The 16,900-nt window shown below is 45.9% G+C and overlaps 2 protein-coding genes across 4 annotated transcripts in view; one reads left to right on the top strand and one right to left on the bottom strand.

Moving 5' to 3' along the window:
- Nucleotides 1–30: 30 nt before the first annotated feature.
- DDX20 (DEAD (Asp-Glu-Ala-Asp) box polypeptide 20) lies at nt 31–7,972 on the top strand. Its single transcript, XM_004689651.2, has 11 exons — nt 31–428; nt 743–837; nt 1,337–1,505; nt 2,377–2,491; nt 2,612–2,754; nt 2,890–3,028; nt 3,126–3,184; nt 3,681–3,763; nt 4,086–4,191; nt 4,309–4,410; nt 6,355–7,972. The coding sequence occupies exons 1-11, from the start codon at nt 128–130 to the stop codon at nt 7,509–7,511; spliced, it is 2,469 nt and encodes an 822-aa protein (XP_004689708.1). The 5' UTR covers nt 31–127; the 3' UTR covers nt 7,512–7,972.
- A 7,366-nt stretch (nt 7,973–15,338) lies between these two features.
- Nucleotides 15,339–16,900, bottom strand: part of KCND3 (potassium channel, voltage gated Shal related subfamily D, member 3) — a 201,720-nt gene continuing 200,158 nt past the window's right edge. For all 3 annotated transcript variants that reach the window (XM_004689649.2, XM_004689650.2, XM_012730119.1), the window contains 2 exons: nt 16,305–16,552; nt 15,339–15,793 (listed from right to left, as the gene is read on the bottom strand). In XM_004689649.2, coding sequence (XP_004689706.1) covers nt 15,592–15,793; nt 16,305–16,552 — 450 coding nt within the window. In that variant the 3' untranslated portion in view covers nt 15,339–15,591. The remainder of the gene's footprint in view (nt 15,794–16,304; nt 16,553–16,900) is intronic.

Genomic DNA, 16,900 nt, shown 5'->3' with positions numbered 1-16,900 from the left:
TTCTCCCCTCCCCTCCCGTCGTGGTGTCAGTGTCCGCGGAGGAGACTGCCAATAAAGTTTTTCTCCCTCTCGCCCTCAGGCGCCCCTCCTGTGCTCAAATCCCGCGAGACTTGGCGGCGCGGCTACCATGGCGGCGGCGTTTGAAGCCTCGGCGGCCTCCGCGACCGCGGAGACGGTGTTGCCCGCGGAGCGTGGGGCCGAAGCCGCCTCGGGTCCGGAGCCGACCCCCGGACTGGCGCGGAGCCTGAGGACGGCTCACGACATCGGCGGCCCGCGGACTCGCACCGGGGACGTGCTGCTGGCGGAGCCGGCGGACTTCGAGTCGCTGCTGCTGTCGCGGCCGGTGCTGGAGGGGCTGCGGGCGTCCGGCTTCGAGCGACCCTCGCCGGTGCAGCTCAAGGCCATCCCTCTGGGGCGCTGCGGGCTCGGTGAGGCCGGGGGGCCGGGGGTAGGGGCCGCGGGGGCCAGGCTCCGCCTGGGGCGGGCGCTGCTCGCTTTCGAGCCTCGGTGCCTTCCTGGGTACAGCAAAGGCGCGCTATGGAGTTTAAAATTGTCCAGGCCCTTCCCAGTTCTGAAACCTGGCCCTAAGTTTGAGAAGATGAGCAGTAAGAGGTTCGGGGCGAGACGTGTTTGAGGATTGGTAGTCAGGTGCCGAGGCACCCTCTGATTGCACGGTCTGTGTGTGCAAGGTGAACGTTGGCTTCATGGCTGGCGGCTGATCTTTTTTTTTTTTCCTCGCCAGATTTAATTGTTCAAGCTAAATCTGGAACTGGGAAAACCTGTGTCTTCGCTACCATTGCTTTGGACACTCTTATTCTTGAAAACTTAAGTACTCAGGTGAGCTTCATTTTAAGAGCACCCAAGAGGCGAGTATGGTGTGTGACTCTGACTGCAGGTCAGGTAAAATACCTGTAGCAGCTCAGAGATAGATGTTTGATAAGTGATTGCGTGAAGTCACATGACAACTATGCAAGTAAAGAAACGGTTGAGCGGTTGGTGGTCTTGTGGATGGTGACCATGGAGATGTTATTAGTGTTAGAGACTTGGGACTTTCTATTATTGCCTCATTGTAAATAGAGTAAGTTTCCACGTATGGCAATTTCGTCATTATTTGAGAATACAAAGATTTTTTTCTTTTACTTATTATGTGCTGTTAAGGCTTGACTTCCAGCAACTTGTATGTTGCTTAGCACATCATAGGTTCTTTAATCTTTGTGGAATGAATACATGGATGAATGGAAGTTTGCATGTCAAAAATTCATCTCATATTTGGAAAGTGCTTCATTGTATAATGTTTTTAGTCCATTAACGGTATAGATTTTACTTACTGTTTTAGATTTTGATCTTGGCTCCAACAAGAGAAATTGCTGTACAGATACACTCTGTTATCACAAGTATTGGAATCAAAATGGAAGGCTTAGAGTGCCATGTCTTTATTGGGGGGACTCCATTATCACAAGACAAAGCCAGACTTAAAAAGTGTCATATTGCTGTTGGATCTCCTGGTAAGATGTCATTGCTCATTCATAACTGGGGTTTTTAAGGAACTGGATTTTATTTTTTAACAATTTATTTATTTATGCATACAGAGCTGGGCTACAGGCCAGCGGTGCAGGGGTGGTGAGAGGATTCACCAGAGAGAGAGTGGGGAGTAGAACAGGCCCACTGACTTAGTACACTGCTGAGGGGAACAGAGGGCGGTCAGGAGAGGTCTGCCGCGCCATGTGGTCACTTCTGGGGTGGGAATTGAACTCATGCTAAAGTGGCTTTAGCTTCTTAGTGCTGTGCTTTAACCCGTTGCACCACCAGAGAGGGCACAGGAACTGGATTTTTAAAGTAGCAGTAAGTCTGTGGGAATCAGCTATGTTCATTATTTTGAGTATTAATTACGGACCAGTGAGATACAGACATATGACTGGAATTAGGAAAGGAATTTATGAATTTTTTATCCCTAAGAATCTTCATGAACAAGTATGAACATACTTCTCAGAACAGGATTCTGAGAAGAGGAGGAATGAAACCGTTTTTAGGAAGCCCTTCTAAGCAATGGCGTGGGGCTGTTGTTTGCTTCTCTGTTAACCTGTTAGCCGTGAATCAGATCTAGCTTTCAGAGTTTTAATGTTTGAGTCTTTTGCAGTGAATAGTGTTCACTTTCCGTACTTACTGGAGAGACATCCTCAGGGGAAAATAAGGGATTCAGGGAAGGTCAGAACTTTTTGTTTTAATTTGTAGTTTAATGTGTAAATGAATGAAATGTCTGATAAGGGCCAGGTCAGACATTTCAGCAGTACAGCCTGTGGGTAAAAAAAGACATTGACTGCGGTTCACACATACTTGGTGTTTCATGAATATTTCAATTTTGTTTCTGAAATTTAGGTAGAATTAAACAGCTGATAGAACTTGACTACTTGAATCCAGGCAGTGTACGTCTCTTTATTCTTGATGAAGCAGATAAGCTCTTAGAAGAAGGCAGCTTCCAGGAACAAATAAAGTAAGAGAAGTAACTAACTTGACTATTAAAATGGTACCCCAAAATACCTATCTTTAACTTTTCCAGGTGGTGATGACTGTCCGAATAGTTTCCATGATGTGTTTTTCTTCTGTTTTTCAGTTGGATTTATTCTTCCTTGCCTGCCAGTAAACAGATGTTGGCAGTGTCAGCTACTTACCCTGAATATTTGGCTAATGCTTTGACAAAGTATATGAGAGAGCCCACATTTGTAAGACTGAATTCCAGTGACCCAAGTCTCCTAGGTGTGTGTAGATAGTGGATATTTCACATAACTGGCTTGTCATGTTCTGGAACTTTCCTTTTTCTTGTTGGTTATTGTTTTCATGCTTGTTACTAGGCTTGGCAAATAGGTTTTAATGAAAGACTCTTTTTTGTAGGTTTAAAGCAGTATTACAAAGTTGTCAATTCATATCCTTTGGCCCATAAAATTTTTGAGGAAAAGACTCAGCATTTACAGGAACTGTTCAGCAGAATTCCATTTAACCAAGCTTTAGTCTTTTCTAATTTGCATAGCAGGTAAGTACCTTAAGAGGTCATGGGGGAATCTGTGAGTTAAAAGGTCTGTGTGAATAATATTTGCAAACGTTAAAATCTTCTATGTTATTTTTCATAGAGCACAACACTTGGCTGATATCCTTGCTTCTAAAGGCTTTCCTGCTGAGTGTATTTCAGGTACTTTTTTCTTTTTTATTTAGGGCCCTTCCTGGTGGCACAGTGAGTTAGAGTGCAGCACTGCAAGCTCGCCGTAGCTGCTTTCAGTGTGAGCTCGATCCCTGCCCCGGAGCTGACCCATATGGCGGGCAGACCTCTCCTGACCTGCCTGCTGCGCCCTTCAGCAGTGTACTTCGTCAGTCGGCCTGTTCTGCTCCCCACTCTGTCTCTCGTGAGGCTTCTCACAGCTCTGTACCTCTGGCCTATACTCTAGTTCCACTCTGGTGGATCCTCTCACCCCCCTGCACCTCTGGGGAGCAGAATGGGGGAGCAGAACAGGCAGATCTACTGAAATCCACTGCTGAAGGGAGCAGCAGGTGGGCCAGGAGAGGTCTGCTGCGCCCTGTGGGTCAGCACCCTGGCCGGGGATGGAACTGGTGCTGCGATGGCTGCAGATAGCTTTATAGTGCTGTGTTTTAACCCTTGTTGCTTTTACATGACCTTTCTCTCTTTTTAGGCAATATGAATCAGAATCAGCGTCTTGATGCTATGGCTAAACTGAAGCAGTTTCATTGCAGAGTCCTCATTTCCACAGATTTGGTAAATTTCCTTTTCAGTTTGGTGACTAATCCATCTTGACATATATGTTCTATTATCAGACATACAGATTTCATGTATATTTCCTGGGGGTGGATATAACAAGTATCCCCAAAGTTGAGTCCAGTGCTGAGGAATGTGCTTTCTTAAAAATGTGGTTTGTATTTCATCTTTATTCTTACAATTAGTTAGCAAAAGTCAACATCCTTTTCTTTTGCTCCTAAGTAGCCTCCTAGTCTTAATTTAGCTCTTGAACCTAGGAATATTACAGTGTGCATTTGTAGTCATGCTACAGTCAGTGCAAACACTTATTCTCTTCTCTAAGACTTCCCGTGGGATTGATGCTGAGAAAGTGAACCTGGTTGTAAATCTGGATGTGCCAGTGGATTGGGAGACATACATGCATCGGATTGGCAGAGCTGGCCGTTTTGGTAAAAGATGAAAAAATTGGGTTTTTTTTTTCCATGGGGAGGAGTCTGTAATGTGACAAGTGAATTTGGTGTATCAGCTGTGTGAAAATGATTTATTACATTCCCTTTGTGCTTTAGGGACTTTGGGACTGACAGTGACCTACTGTTGCAGGGGAGAGGAAGAAAATATGATGATGAAAATTGCCCAGAAATGTAATATCAACCTTCTTCCTTTGCCAGGTATATTTCTTACACTTCCTTTTGCTGTCAAAGTAATAGTAAGTCTAATAAAAATAACAGCGTACAGAGTTACATTTGTTGGGTATTGTCCTTTCTTTATGTTAACTGATATAATTCTCAATTGTATGACCTATGTGCTGTATTAGCTACTTTTTATAGAGGATGACATCGAGGCATAGAGAAGTAATGTGCCTGAGGTCTTGGCGCTAACAAGGAGTAGGGAGTGGATTGCAAACTCTACTACTGGCATGTGAAAAAAGAAAAAATATCATTGTGTAAGCTCCGTTTTCTTAGGTTGTGTCCTTGCAATTGATTTTATTCTTTTTATATGAGGGTGGCTATTTTATTTCTTACATTGCTGTGAAGGAAATTCATGCTATCATTTGTCATCATGGCGAAGCAATGGAAGTGTTTTTATTAAGCTGTTAAGTTATTAAGCTCTTTTTTTGAAAATGCCGATTTAACAATGCTTGTTTGAAACTATTAATGATCTCTTGCAAACAAAATTTCCTAAAATACCCATGTGTGTGGAAATATGGTTTATTGATAGCTTTGTATGCTAATGCTAATGTATTTATGTTAGTGAGTATATAGTATGTGTGGATATGTTAACTTATATGGAATATATTTGACCTTCTGGAATATGGGTTATTTGCAGTAATTGGAGTAAGGCAGTGATTGTTTCATCAGTTTGTATTTAACCCCTTAAGTGATTTTCACAAAACTAAGTCTAGATCTGGGGTCCTATGGGTTTGAATAGTTCTGCCTTATGGTAACTAATTTTATGATCTTACTAGGGTTCTTTAACTGCTTTAAGCTTATGTCCTGCTTTACAACGTATTTGTTTTTAGAGTAGATGGCTATTTAAGTTCTTGTGTCAGTTCTTTATGTATAAAAGTCTGTAGGTGATTTGTCAGATGCTAAATGTGGGGAAAAAAAACAAATTGAAGGTTGGAAAAGGGTTAAGACTTCTGGAAGGACTCATAACAGTGTCTTGTAATCAAAATAAAATTTGCTTTTGGATACTGGGAAATGACATATTTGGATTTTTATGTAATGTTAACAGATCCTAAATCTTGAGAAAATGATATTCATGCTGTTAGATGAGTTTCCTGGTAGGGCTGAGCAACCAAGGGAGATCACCGTAGTAGGAGTCAGTTTTATTGAAAGCATCTGTTCAGCAGAGAATTAAAGTGCCTTAGCTGAAGAATCCAGATCTGAGGGTTTAAGCAGACAGGGAGCACCAATGGCAATGTAAGATAGGCAAGACTTCTGTAGAGCAGTGCTTTCTATATTTTATCTGTCTGAGATGAAAATTGACCATACTTTGGGAAGATGTGATTATTTATGTGGAAGCAAACTGTCATGTTTGGATGGAATAGGAAATTCAGAGAACCAGAGCCAGCACATTTTTAAAAACTTTGTAAGTGCCATAGGTACATAGATCTTTGTACAGTCATCTAGCTGTTCTTCCCTGTGGAGATTTTCTTTCCACAGCTGAAGGCAGTGATTTCTCCTGTTGTAGTACAGGGTGGCAGACTTAATTTGGTACTGAGTTGAAGTTATAATATTTCTCAGTTGATAAGATTTTGTGGTGGACAAAAAATCTTTAATATTTTATTTTGCTGTCAGCTGTAGTGAGATAAGGGAGTGTTTGGGGAGAGCAGAGAAAAGATGGAAGAATTGCTATAGTGAACCTGTCAGATTGGCGGGAGGTATTGCTTATGTACATGGGATGGGTCTTGTGTATTTTGGGACCGATTCCTATACTGCCAGATTGCTTAGCTCTTTTAAAATAGTAATATATTTAAGCCTCTTAGTACATTATTAGTTTATTTTCTTTCTTAACCTTATTTGACCATGGAAAACTTGATAAAATCATGCAGAAAATACTAGTCTAGGGCAGTTTTAGAATTTTAATACTTTCAAATTTTTGTTCTGTAGATCCCATTCCTCCTGGTCTGATGGAAGAATGTTTGGACTGTGATGTGGAGGTTCAAGCAGCTGTGCGTACATGTGACCTGGCAAACGTACCTACCCAGCACCTAAAAAAACAAATTCAAAAAATAGAAAGAACCTTTCAAACTCAGAAAACTCATGGTAATCTCATGGTTTCACCTAGAAATAGTTCTGTATCTTCAGTACCAGTGAAATCAAAAAATAACACCAAACAGAAGCTTCCTGTGAAAAGCCATTCAGATTGTGGAGTCTTAGAAAAAGGAGTAAAGGAACTGGGTGTTGCCAGACAGTCGGAAGAGCAAGTAAAGAATTCTGCTCAGGCCCCTGTTGAAAATACCGCTAACAGTCAGCAGCAGGGCAAAGAAGCAACACCGGCGGCACTTCCCAGAATTCCTTGTCTGTCTTCCTTTAAAATCCATGTGCCGTGCACTTTGACTTTTGCAGAACTGGTAGGGGATTATGAACACTATATTAAAGAGGGGCTGGAGAAACCCGTGGAGATCATTAGGCATTACACAGGTCCAGGGGACCAGACTGTCAGTCCTCAAAATGGTTTTGTGAGAGAGAGAATTACCGAAGAGAGAGCACAGGTACTGGCAAGTAGCAGCCAGTCTGGAGACTCTGAGAGTGACAGCGATTCTTACAGCTCAAGGACCTCTTCTCAGAGCAAGGGAAATAAGTCATACGTGGAAGTTTCTTCTGACACTCAGCTGAAAGACTCTGAATCTTCTACTGTGAGTGCCCATCTCACTTTGGAACAACCTCTGAATGGAAATGTCACCCCTAATCTTGTAGAGTATCAGGAACCATCCGAAATCCAAGTAAGGGCAAGGCATAAAGACGGGGCAAGCCAGAGAGCTAAGCAGAGCCGGAGAAGCCTGCCGAGGCGGTCTTCCTGTCGGCTGCAGGCGGACTCCCAGGAAGACCGCTGGTATGACGGCCACCGGGAAGCGCACGCCAGCTTCTCTGACACCTACCAGGGTTATGAGGAGTACTGGAGAGCGTACTACCGGGCGTGGCAGGAGTACTACGCCGCCGCCTCGCAGTCCTACTACTGGAACGCCCAGCGCCACCCCAGCTGCGTGGCGGCCTATCACATGAACACCGTCTACCTGCAGGAGATGATGCGTGGCCACCAGTGACGATCGCTGCACCTCAGGCCACCTGGAGGTGCCCCTGGTGAAGCCTCTGGACAGTCATCCTCTTGGCTTACATAGAGGAATGTATGGTGGCTTTCTTTGGAGGAGCTTCTTGAGACTTTCTGCTGGGTGACATCTATTTTCCAGATTGTTTTGATTTAGACCTTTTTTCCGAAGAATTTTCATGGATCAGATTCCTGAAAGAATTTTTGGGACAGAACTCAAAAGTTTTAGGATGCCATTTTTATAAGCCATTTCAAAAAGAAACATTTAATATGCCATTGCTTACTTAAATAAAAACAGTTGAAATTTGAAAATAATGTTAGTTTATGCTGTGGAGTTCTTTACAAAAGGTTTGGACTACATTTCCATGGAGGTATGTTCTTGTCGAAATTTGTAGCATAGATGAGCAGAAAGTCCTCGGCCGGAAGGAATAAATATTGCTCAGACTTACTGAAGATGTTTGATTGGATGCCATGACCTCCAGTAACAATACAAGCTCAGCTAGATGTGTGATAGGTTATTCATGTTTTGTTTTTTCTTAAAAGGTTGATTTACAGAACTGGGGTATAGGCCAGAGATGGGAGGGCTGGGGGGGAGGGAGGGAGATGGGAGAGGATTCACCAGAGACAGCAGGGAGCAGAACAGGTGGCTCCCTTGGGTTACTTCTGAGGGGAGCAGCGGGCCACGGGGAGGTCTGCCCGCCATGGATGGCTGGAACGCTGACCGCTGTCCTCTTGCTGTGACAGCTGAGACTTGACCTGGTGCCACCAGGGAGGCCTCGTCCATCTTCTGAATGTTTTTTTTTTTTTTATTATGTTTTTTTTTTCCTTTTTTTTTTCCTTTTTTTTAATTTCAATTGTAATCCCTGTGTGTTTCCCATCATGAAGTCACCCGTGTGCCATCACCGTAGTCCAGTGCACTTCCCTCCCCCCACCGTTTTTCATCCCATTCCCCTCTCCACACCCCTAAAATGTCTGGTATATGGCTGTTCATTATTCTGAATGTTGTTTTTGTGATTGAGAAAGCTGTCCACGCTTTACCGTGTATTAACATAGCCGAGGATCATCAGTGGAGATCTGTTTTTGTTTCTCAGGAAGAGTTGCTTCTTCGATCCTTTTGTTAATGATAAAAGTTGTTGATTTAATCCAGAAAGTTTTTCATTCTATAAACGTATGTGTATGTAATTCCAAGAGATTCATTGACCTGAAGCCCATCTCTGGACCCCGGTTAACTGCCCTGCTCTGTGGGTCGGCTAAGGGAGCAGCTAGCTCTAAGTACTTTTTGGAAGCTGGGACTTGGCTCTTTTCAAACTTTCCTCAGTGTGCCCTAACCTTGTGTAGAATGTTCCTCCATTTTTTATTTCTAATGCTTGGATCCAAAGGGAGCAGTCATTTAAGACAGTTGACTTACAAATTGTGATAACTGAAGAATGTAATTGGAAGTGACATTCTTTTATTTATCTCTGCGGCTGTCTTTATGATCGTGTATTTTGTTCGCAGACCTTTCTGTGAATTCGATTTGTGGTGAACTAACCTATTACGGATGGAGATAATGTATTTACTTTGTAGAAAGGAAAGCTCTTTCCTGTGTACATACTTGTTTGAGCAGTATAAACATTTTTCTCTGGGGTTGTCAGCAACAGTCCACAGCAGTTGTTATTTACTATAAAACAGGACAATCCTATACTGTTTCATTTGGATTGGGCAATGCTGGGCTTTATTTTCATGTGTCAGTATTCTGTATGTATCTTCAAGTTAGAATGAATTAAAGACTCCACATAGCAATCTATAATTAGGTCCAGTATGCCATTATTAAGTAGACTAATTACACATTGAAATCCTGCCATTGCCATATAATTGAACTTACCTTTTTTTCCTGTGGCCCCTTTCCCCCCCACAAAACAGCCCAGCTCAAAGTTAGTCATTGCCAGGGGATTTTAATTAGGTTATTGCAACATCTTAATTAGAGATGAAATTACCTATTGGTATTGAAATTAATTGGATTCTCTCTTTAGGTTTATCTTTTGTGTTTGCATTTTTATTTTTTAAATAGGAAGTGACCAGATGCATACCACATGAAAGACTGTTTCATTTCCGTAAGCATGTTCTAGGAAAATTTCAGCTTATCTTCCCAACAAAGGACGGCAGTTACACTGGGGGCTGTGGAAGGAATCTGCTATTTGTGCGTGTGGCTATCTGTATAGGCAGGACTTCTGCCTGGAATTGTAAGACTCAGTGCATGTCTCTGTCCTCTATTAAGGGACCAAGGTAAGTCTTAGTTCATTTGAGAATACTCTGGTGCAGTGGAGTGTGTGTGTCCTGTTATTTTTTATTTTATCGTGTACTAGTTATTTTAACCCTTAACTCCTGGTTTTCTCGTCATTGGGGACTCCATCCCAAAACTATTCTAGGCTTGGCAGGGTGTTTTGTACCTCCATGAGCAAGCATTCATGTTCCAGTTAATGTTAGTGGTTTTAATGAAAAAACTGGTTTCCAGTTAACTTTGCTGGAAGATTATTTGCGCTGTGAGTCTGTAGTGACATCTAGTGGGTGATAAGGATATGAGCATCCACGACTGAATTTTACAGCGAACTTCTGGGGCCTTCAGCATCATGTATTTACCTTGCCACTCCATTCTACAGTTGGGATCTGGTTGGTCGAGGCATGATTGTTTTGGGGAGCTGTAAAGGATTTGCATTGTTGACACATTATGGTGAAGTGTCTTTGCTTTACTACCTAGATCAGACTTACTAAGGTTAGAGAGGATGTTGAAGATGTGTAACCAGTTTGGCCATTTTTAAGATGAGGAAACTGAAGCCAAGAAAGGTGAGTGATAGGCATCATACAAGTGAGTAGCAGAACCTAAAATCTGCTGCCTTTATACATTTAATTCCCTTTGCTTTTTAGTCTGATCCGCTGGTATGGCTACTCAGTGTATTCTGGCAAAACCAGTTCTGATCCATAAAGGCAGGTTTTCAGTAGTGCAGGGCTGAGCCTCAAAACCAAGCTGGTGCCAATCACATGCTCTCCGTGTTAGTGGGCACCCGTGGCGGAAGGGGGCTGCGGGCCTTGGGGGAGGGCGGGGTAAGATTAGGCTGGACCTTAAAGCTCATTCTGAGATTTCTGACATCTCTACCAAGGTAGAAAACCTTTCTTTTTTCAAATTACCCTTGTTTTCTAGGGTATAGCAGAGCCTTTGGGGGGAGCAGGAGTTGGTATTAAACATCCATAATCATTTTAGGGTTTGTGGCACATTGTTTAATCCAGATTGGATACATCGGGTACAGCAGTGGCACATGACTCAGTACTGTAAATGATACATGTGTTAACATAGGCGTTACAGTTTCAAAAGAAGACAACAGGAAACTCAAAAGTATTTTCCGTAGAAAGTTTTCACATGTTTATCTTCCTGCAGTTTTGTACAGTATTTCTTCTTTGCCATTGTGATATTGATAAGCAAAGCCCATTTATTATACGAAAATAGAAAAGAGAACACACTTGATGTATTTCACAATAACATTAATGGGGAGTGAGCTCTAAGGAAAACATTACATTGGAATGTCTCGATTATCAAAAATATACCATCCCTCCCACCTCCTGGGTTTGTGAAATAGTCCATTGGTCCAAGGAGCCCCCTCTCCCCGAAGACGGGTCAGTACCTACACTGGTTGGAGTGACGTCATCCAGTGTAGATAAGTAACCTGCTAAGATAAACATTGTCCCCACACTTGATGAGAAAAGACAGAACATTCTGAATAGAAAAGATTCAAAAGCAACCCTTTAAAGCCATTTCTTTTCATTGTAGCCACTTTCTCTTAGTTCTAATGATGCTCTTCGTGATGCTGTTTGGGCTCCAAGGGTCACAAGTCACAATATTTCCCCTTCATCTACTCATTTTAAAGCTTTGCAAATGATGAGATTTCATAAGGAAATCAGACAGGGAAAGCAAAAGTCTTTCAGGTTCCTATTTGTCATGGTTACCATGCCAACTAGTTTGGAAGGGAGACTAATATTGCCTTAGGTTAACAGCATTGGGCTCTTTCTGCCTTGTAGTTACCTGGTAATTGAAATAAGGGTGCCTGAACCACTGGAATTCATTAATAACCTCAACATCTAGGTATAGCTCAGTTTCAACCACTAACTCTGCAAAGTTTGAAAACAGACAAGGAAAAAAATCTAGGTACCTAATGTTTCAGTGTACACATTCCTTCTGTTCTGACGAGTGAGTGACATGGCCCTGAACCCCAGGATTCAACTTTGAAAACTGGATCAAGTCCTTAGCATATCCGTGGATGGACATGGTGAGTCATGGGCCAGCTAACTGCCCATTCCGTTCACATTGTCTTCTTTGATTTCACTTTCCTACCACCTGACTCCTTTGTGACTGTAGACAATGTACTCAGCTGTCGCTGGGAACACCTGTCTTTTGAACAGGATTCTACGCAGGTAGTCCTGAGCTTGACACTAGTTGTGAAAATAGGGGGAAAGGGAGTGGGTAGGGGGATGAGGGATGAAGTTAGTCCTGAGCTTGACACTAGTTATGAAAATAGTTTGTGTCCGGAGGCCCTGGCCAAGGGTTGTTCTGAAAGAAATGCTTCCTTCCCCTAATCACCACCCTTGAAATCCAGGTGTTAATGTAAGTGATGATGTGGAGGAAAAACCCCAGGACAAGATGTAACTATGAGTGCTCTGGATTGCAGTCATAGTTCTCCTCACTTATTATGTGACTTAGGCTTCTTCCTGCCTATTTTTCCTCTCTATGAATCAGGGATTATAGTTCCTTGACCTGCTACCACCAGAGGTTATAATCAAGAGGATAAAGAATTAGGACTAAAAAAGCTATGCTTTGAAATGCCACATTGACCTAGCCCTCTCTCTATAGAGAGAAAATAGTATTTGACTGAAAAAACGCAACTGTTTCATTTGCTAAGTTATTTTTGACAGAATTGCGAGTCTGTAGCTGATTCTAGCCAGGGAGTAGTGGTTTCCAGAGTGTGGTTTGGTTTAGCACAATCGCGTGGTTGCCAAGGGCTCTGTCCAAGGAGCACTGACCTTAAGACTCTGCCTCTAGTTATAGCACAACGCTCGCTGACGGGTGCCAGAGCGTCACTGCTCGCCGAGGTAGTGGGTGCAGTGGAGAAGCATCAGTCTAGCAGCCGTGTCTCTGTGTTTAAATGACTACATGGCCTCGGACAAGTCACTTAATTTTTCTGGGCCTCAGCTTTCTGCACTGGAAAGTGAACTAGGTTTTCTTTCATCTTGTCTAGTTCCCATGTACGCTGTGTTTTGCCAGTTTTCAATCACTTGAATGTGAAGTTGTTGGGTGTTTTTTTTAACCCTCTCAAATGCTGACTGGGATTCAGTGGAATAGGTGGTTTGGGGAATCTTCTATCATGTTCAAGTGATTCGTGAACTATGAAAACCCCAGTCGTCGCACCAGGTGGCCACTGTCCCCAGGAAACGTTGATGTCCTGGTTCTTCTCCCACTCACTGCTGAGTTAGACCTGACTAACCGTCTCCCGGCACACTTGGGCCTGCTTGTTCACTTACATCCGCCTGTTAGCAGTGTAGTCTGGTATCTTCCATTGTAATTGAAACGGCATAGTCACTTTCCTGGGTTCACATCCTCTTTTGGACCAGAGATGAGCTGGTAGTTTATCCTGGCCAGGGCTACACTGGGGATGGAGGGATTATCTGTTAGTCTTTTAAGAACTGGCTAGTGTGGGATTGGCAATGAAAGCAGAGGGAAACGAAACATTCAGTTCACTGGGGCCAAAAGAACACAGTCTGTGCGGGGGACGTGATTTTAAAGATGTGCTCGGTAATTATTGTGAGAAGCGCTGAGAGGCTCTCGGTGCACCCGCAAACAGGTCCCGCCATGCATCAGCCACGCTTCTAGCTCTGCCTGTCCTGAAGCACAGGCCGCTACGTACATGCAGCCTTGCTCCTGTTTTTCTCATTCCCTGCCCCACTCAGATCCTGTGATGTATGACTTGGACATTCTCGCCTGGGTTCCAGTACACACCTTGTGAGAGAAACCTTCTTTCCTCGTCCTTTGCCTCCCCTCCAGATGGAGTCCCTCTGGTCCTGTCTCCTAATGAGATGCGTGCACTGTGTGAATGGATTTACGAACTTGCGTGCAGATTTGTCTAGGTTGGTTGTGTGGACACCTATCTCCTTTGCAATTATAAAGCTTTTCTGCCCATAGTTTAGAGGGCCAAAAAGCCCCATTCCCACTTGGGGGAACCCTGCGGGGGTACCGAGAGGGAGAACCCAGTCAGTGGTCAGGGCGGATAAGCACAAGGAGATAAACACAGAAGATTCCCTCTCCTCTGCCCTTCTGCCCACCTTCAGGTTAGATGCCATCGCATCACCTTTGACCTTGCCCTTCTACAAGGTCAACAGAACTGCGGTCATGGGAAGCTGACTGAAGGTGTTTGAGGTTCTTGGCTCATAAAACTCATCTAGCCGGCGGGCAAGAATTCTGGGCCTGCAGTGGAGCAGCAGATCACTAGCTGCACAGTGGGTAAGGAGCTCTGTGTCTCAGCGCCCCGGGCACAGGGTAGCCGGGAAGTGGGGAAGGCTGGAGGGGCCTGTCGCTAACCCTGAGGCCTGCCTGTGCGCAGTGAAAGTGGGTGCCACAAATGCTGTTCTGAGCCCACCAGGGCGCGAGCCACTTGAATAGGAACACTTCCAGGGTCTCCAGGAAGATTTTCATTCCCTTCACTTGTACAGAGGTGATGAGGCCTCTCCCCCATTTCCATCATCTTCAGGAACATCAGGCCTGAAGATTGCAGACCTCAAGGCCTCTAAGTGCTGTCATACTTGAGAGGGTCCTTTGTGAGGCACCCACCTTCGCCTTCTGCAGCCTGCGTGGGAGCTGCCCCAGGTGCGAGAAGTCAGAAGCTCGGTCCCCACGCCAGCGACGGCTCTGCAGGGAGCTGCTTGCGGGCCCCTCTGCAGAGCTGTGCATGGGTCTCGTGGTGGGTCCTGAAAAGGGTACAGAGCGGGGTGCCCCAGGGGCTGACCGCAGCTGAGTCCGGCATGCTCCTCACGGGCAGCAGGGCTGGCTGTTTCCATTTCCAAGCTCCCAGTGGGGCAAATCCAGTCCTACCCTTTCTTCCCCAGAAAGGGAAACGGCAAACATCAGTGCTTCCAGCCACAAGGGAAGCCCTTTTCTAGAAAGTCACCAGCCTTCATCCCTAAACTCTCCCTGTTTTTATTTATTCGCAGAGCGTAAATGCCAGGGGGGTCTTACTCACGTCTCAGGAGCGCTGGGGCTATTGTGGAGACACGTGGAGACAAACAGCTGGGAGAAGCAGAGGAACAGGGATGGAGACGGACGGACAGACAAGAGGGTAAGGATCGCTGTGTGGTCACCTGGCAGCTTTGTGGAGGTCAGCTGGGCCGTGGGGCCCCGGCTCAGTTGACCTCACCCACCTGGGGAAATGGAGCGAAAACTCAGTAGCTGACTTCTTGGCCTAAAGGCTTTTGCTATAAAAGGAAAAAAACAAAAACAAAAACAAACCCTCACAAAATGCGTTGTTTTGGTTCAAAGGTATCGGGTCCATGGAGAAAAACATTTCACAAAAATCCATTGGTGTTTTTGTTTTCCACCTTTTCCCATGAATAAATATTATCCATTAAGAGCCTTGAAAAGGTGCTTAGATACACAGTGTTATATTTTCTTGCTGTTTTGCATGTGACAAGTCGGCCTCTGTGCTGCTCTCGGTCTTGGATTTCCTCACTGGGGTGTCCAGAAACAACTTACTTGGTCTGAGGCCCCCTCCAGGCCCTGTCCGGCCGTAGCCTCCTGTCCCCTCTCCTGTCCCCCGCCCCCCACCCTCCCTTCCTCTGCGCAGTGAGCTGCAGATCGCAGGGCCAAGTCCACGCCAGCAGCAGTGAAGCTCAGGCGCCCTCTGCTGCTTCCTCTTCCTCCCAGGCACAAGTTTCAGTGCCAGGGGTGCGACGGGGGCAGGCAGAGAGAGTGGGGGAGGGGGCGGGAGTGGTCCCAGTGGCCACCCACCAACATGCCAGCCCCCTCACGCCCACTGCCCACACTGGCCCTCTGTCCAGTGGCTTTACAAGGCGGAGACCTTGACAACATTGCTGGCTATGGAAGGAATGTTCGTGTTGGGGCCTGGGCTGGCAGGGGGCGGCCGGCTCTCCCCCTCGGGGGTCAGCGCCGGGGGGGTGGGGATGCTGATGATGGCTGTGGTGATCTGGGATGTTTTGCAGTTTGGTCTCAGTCCGTCGTCTGCTTTCAGATTAAGGCTGGAACGACTGGGATGAAAAAAAGCGCCGGTGAGTCGATGCCAGTTTCTCAGCTCTGTCCCTGAGCTCCCCGCCCCGCCAGGAGGTTGGGCTCCGTCTGCTCTTGGCAGCAAGCCATTCTAATCGTTATTCCTGCGCTGCCTACCCATGACCTTGGCAAAGTCATGGAGTTCACGAGTATACACTGTCTCCCCTTGGCTTTCACCTGTTCCTGGCGTTCTCTAACTTCCCTACCACTTACTGGAAGTAGCGGGAGGGGGTCTGCAAGCAGAGAAGCTGGGCTAGACCAGTCTGGGATAAGCCTTATGGAACCACCATGAAAGTTACTTCCTGGAGAAAGTGGCGTCTCGTCCCCCCCCCCCCCGGGGTCCTTGCTGGGTCGGAGGAGGTTGGGGAAGAGGCGTGTCAGAACTCCTGTACCAGTAGGGGCGGGCAGGCTGGGGGGCTGGCGGCTCTCCTGACTTCGGGTCTGTTGAGTTCTGGGGTGCTTCAGCCTGGGCTCTCGGGAGGGGCCACCCACCTGGTCGTGAGGGAGGGCTGCTCGCTGCCCTGGATGTGGATCGTGCTGAGCTCTTGCATGCTGCGCAGGCGGGTGGCTGGCAGGCTCGACTTGGGCAGGTGTGTGGTCTTCTTACTGCGGCGGGAGCAGCAGGTGGTGGTGAGGCCGGTGTGGCTGGACAGGGAGGGGCTCCTGGTGGACGGGTAGTTCTGCATCGAGCTCTCCATGCAGTTCTGCTCAAACATCTGCTCATCTATGAACTCATGGTTCTGTAGGGAGCAGAAGGAGAGGTAGGAAGAGGAGGAGAAGGAGGGGCGTGAGCCCCACACTCTGTGGCTGCCTGACCCTGCCCTGGGCCTTGAGAAGGGCTGCCTGACCATGCCCTGGGGCACAGAGAAGCACTCAGAAGGGGCATGGACAGGGAGACAGGATGTGGGGGTCCAGTGGCGTCAAGAGGGCCAGACGCAGAGACTATTTTGCACAGGTTCTCTTGGGTCTGTCCCATAGGGACTCAGTGGCGAGAAGGGCAGACAGTTTTCCCTGCATTCCATGGGTGAGGCCCTTAGGATTTCCCTGCATTCCATGGGTGAGGCCCTTAGGATTTCCCTGCATTCCAT

Source organism: Condylura cristata, unplaced genomic scaffold, assembly GCF_000260355.1.
Source record: "Condylura cristata isolate star-nosed mole 26May11 unplaced genomic scaffold, ConCri1.0 scaffold00026, whole genome shotgun sequence".
Classification (NCBI taxonomy): domain Eukaryota; kingdom Metazoa; phylum Chordata; class Mammalia; order Eulipotyphla; family Talpidae; genus Condylura; species Condylura cristata.
This window is presented reverse-complemented; position numbering and strand designations above follow the sequence as displayed.

Excerpts from the sequence above, each read along its gene's own strand:
- DDX20 (XM_004689651.2), top strand. The coding sequence starts at position 128 with ATGGCGGCGGCGTTTGAAGCCTCGGCGGCCTCCGCGACCGCGGAGACG. Across the intron at positions 838-1,336 it reads TTGAAAACTTAAGTACTCAG|ATTTTGATCTTGGCTCCAAC; the intron begins GTGAGCTTCATT and ends TTACTGTTTTAG. Across the intron at positions 3,029-3,125 it reads TTTTCTAATTTGCATAGCAG|AGCACAACACTTGGCTGATA; the intron begins GTAAGTACCTTA and ends TATTTTTCATAG.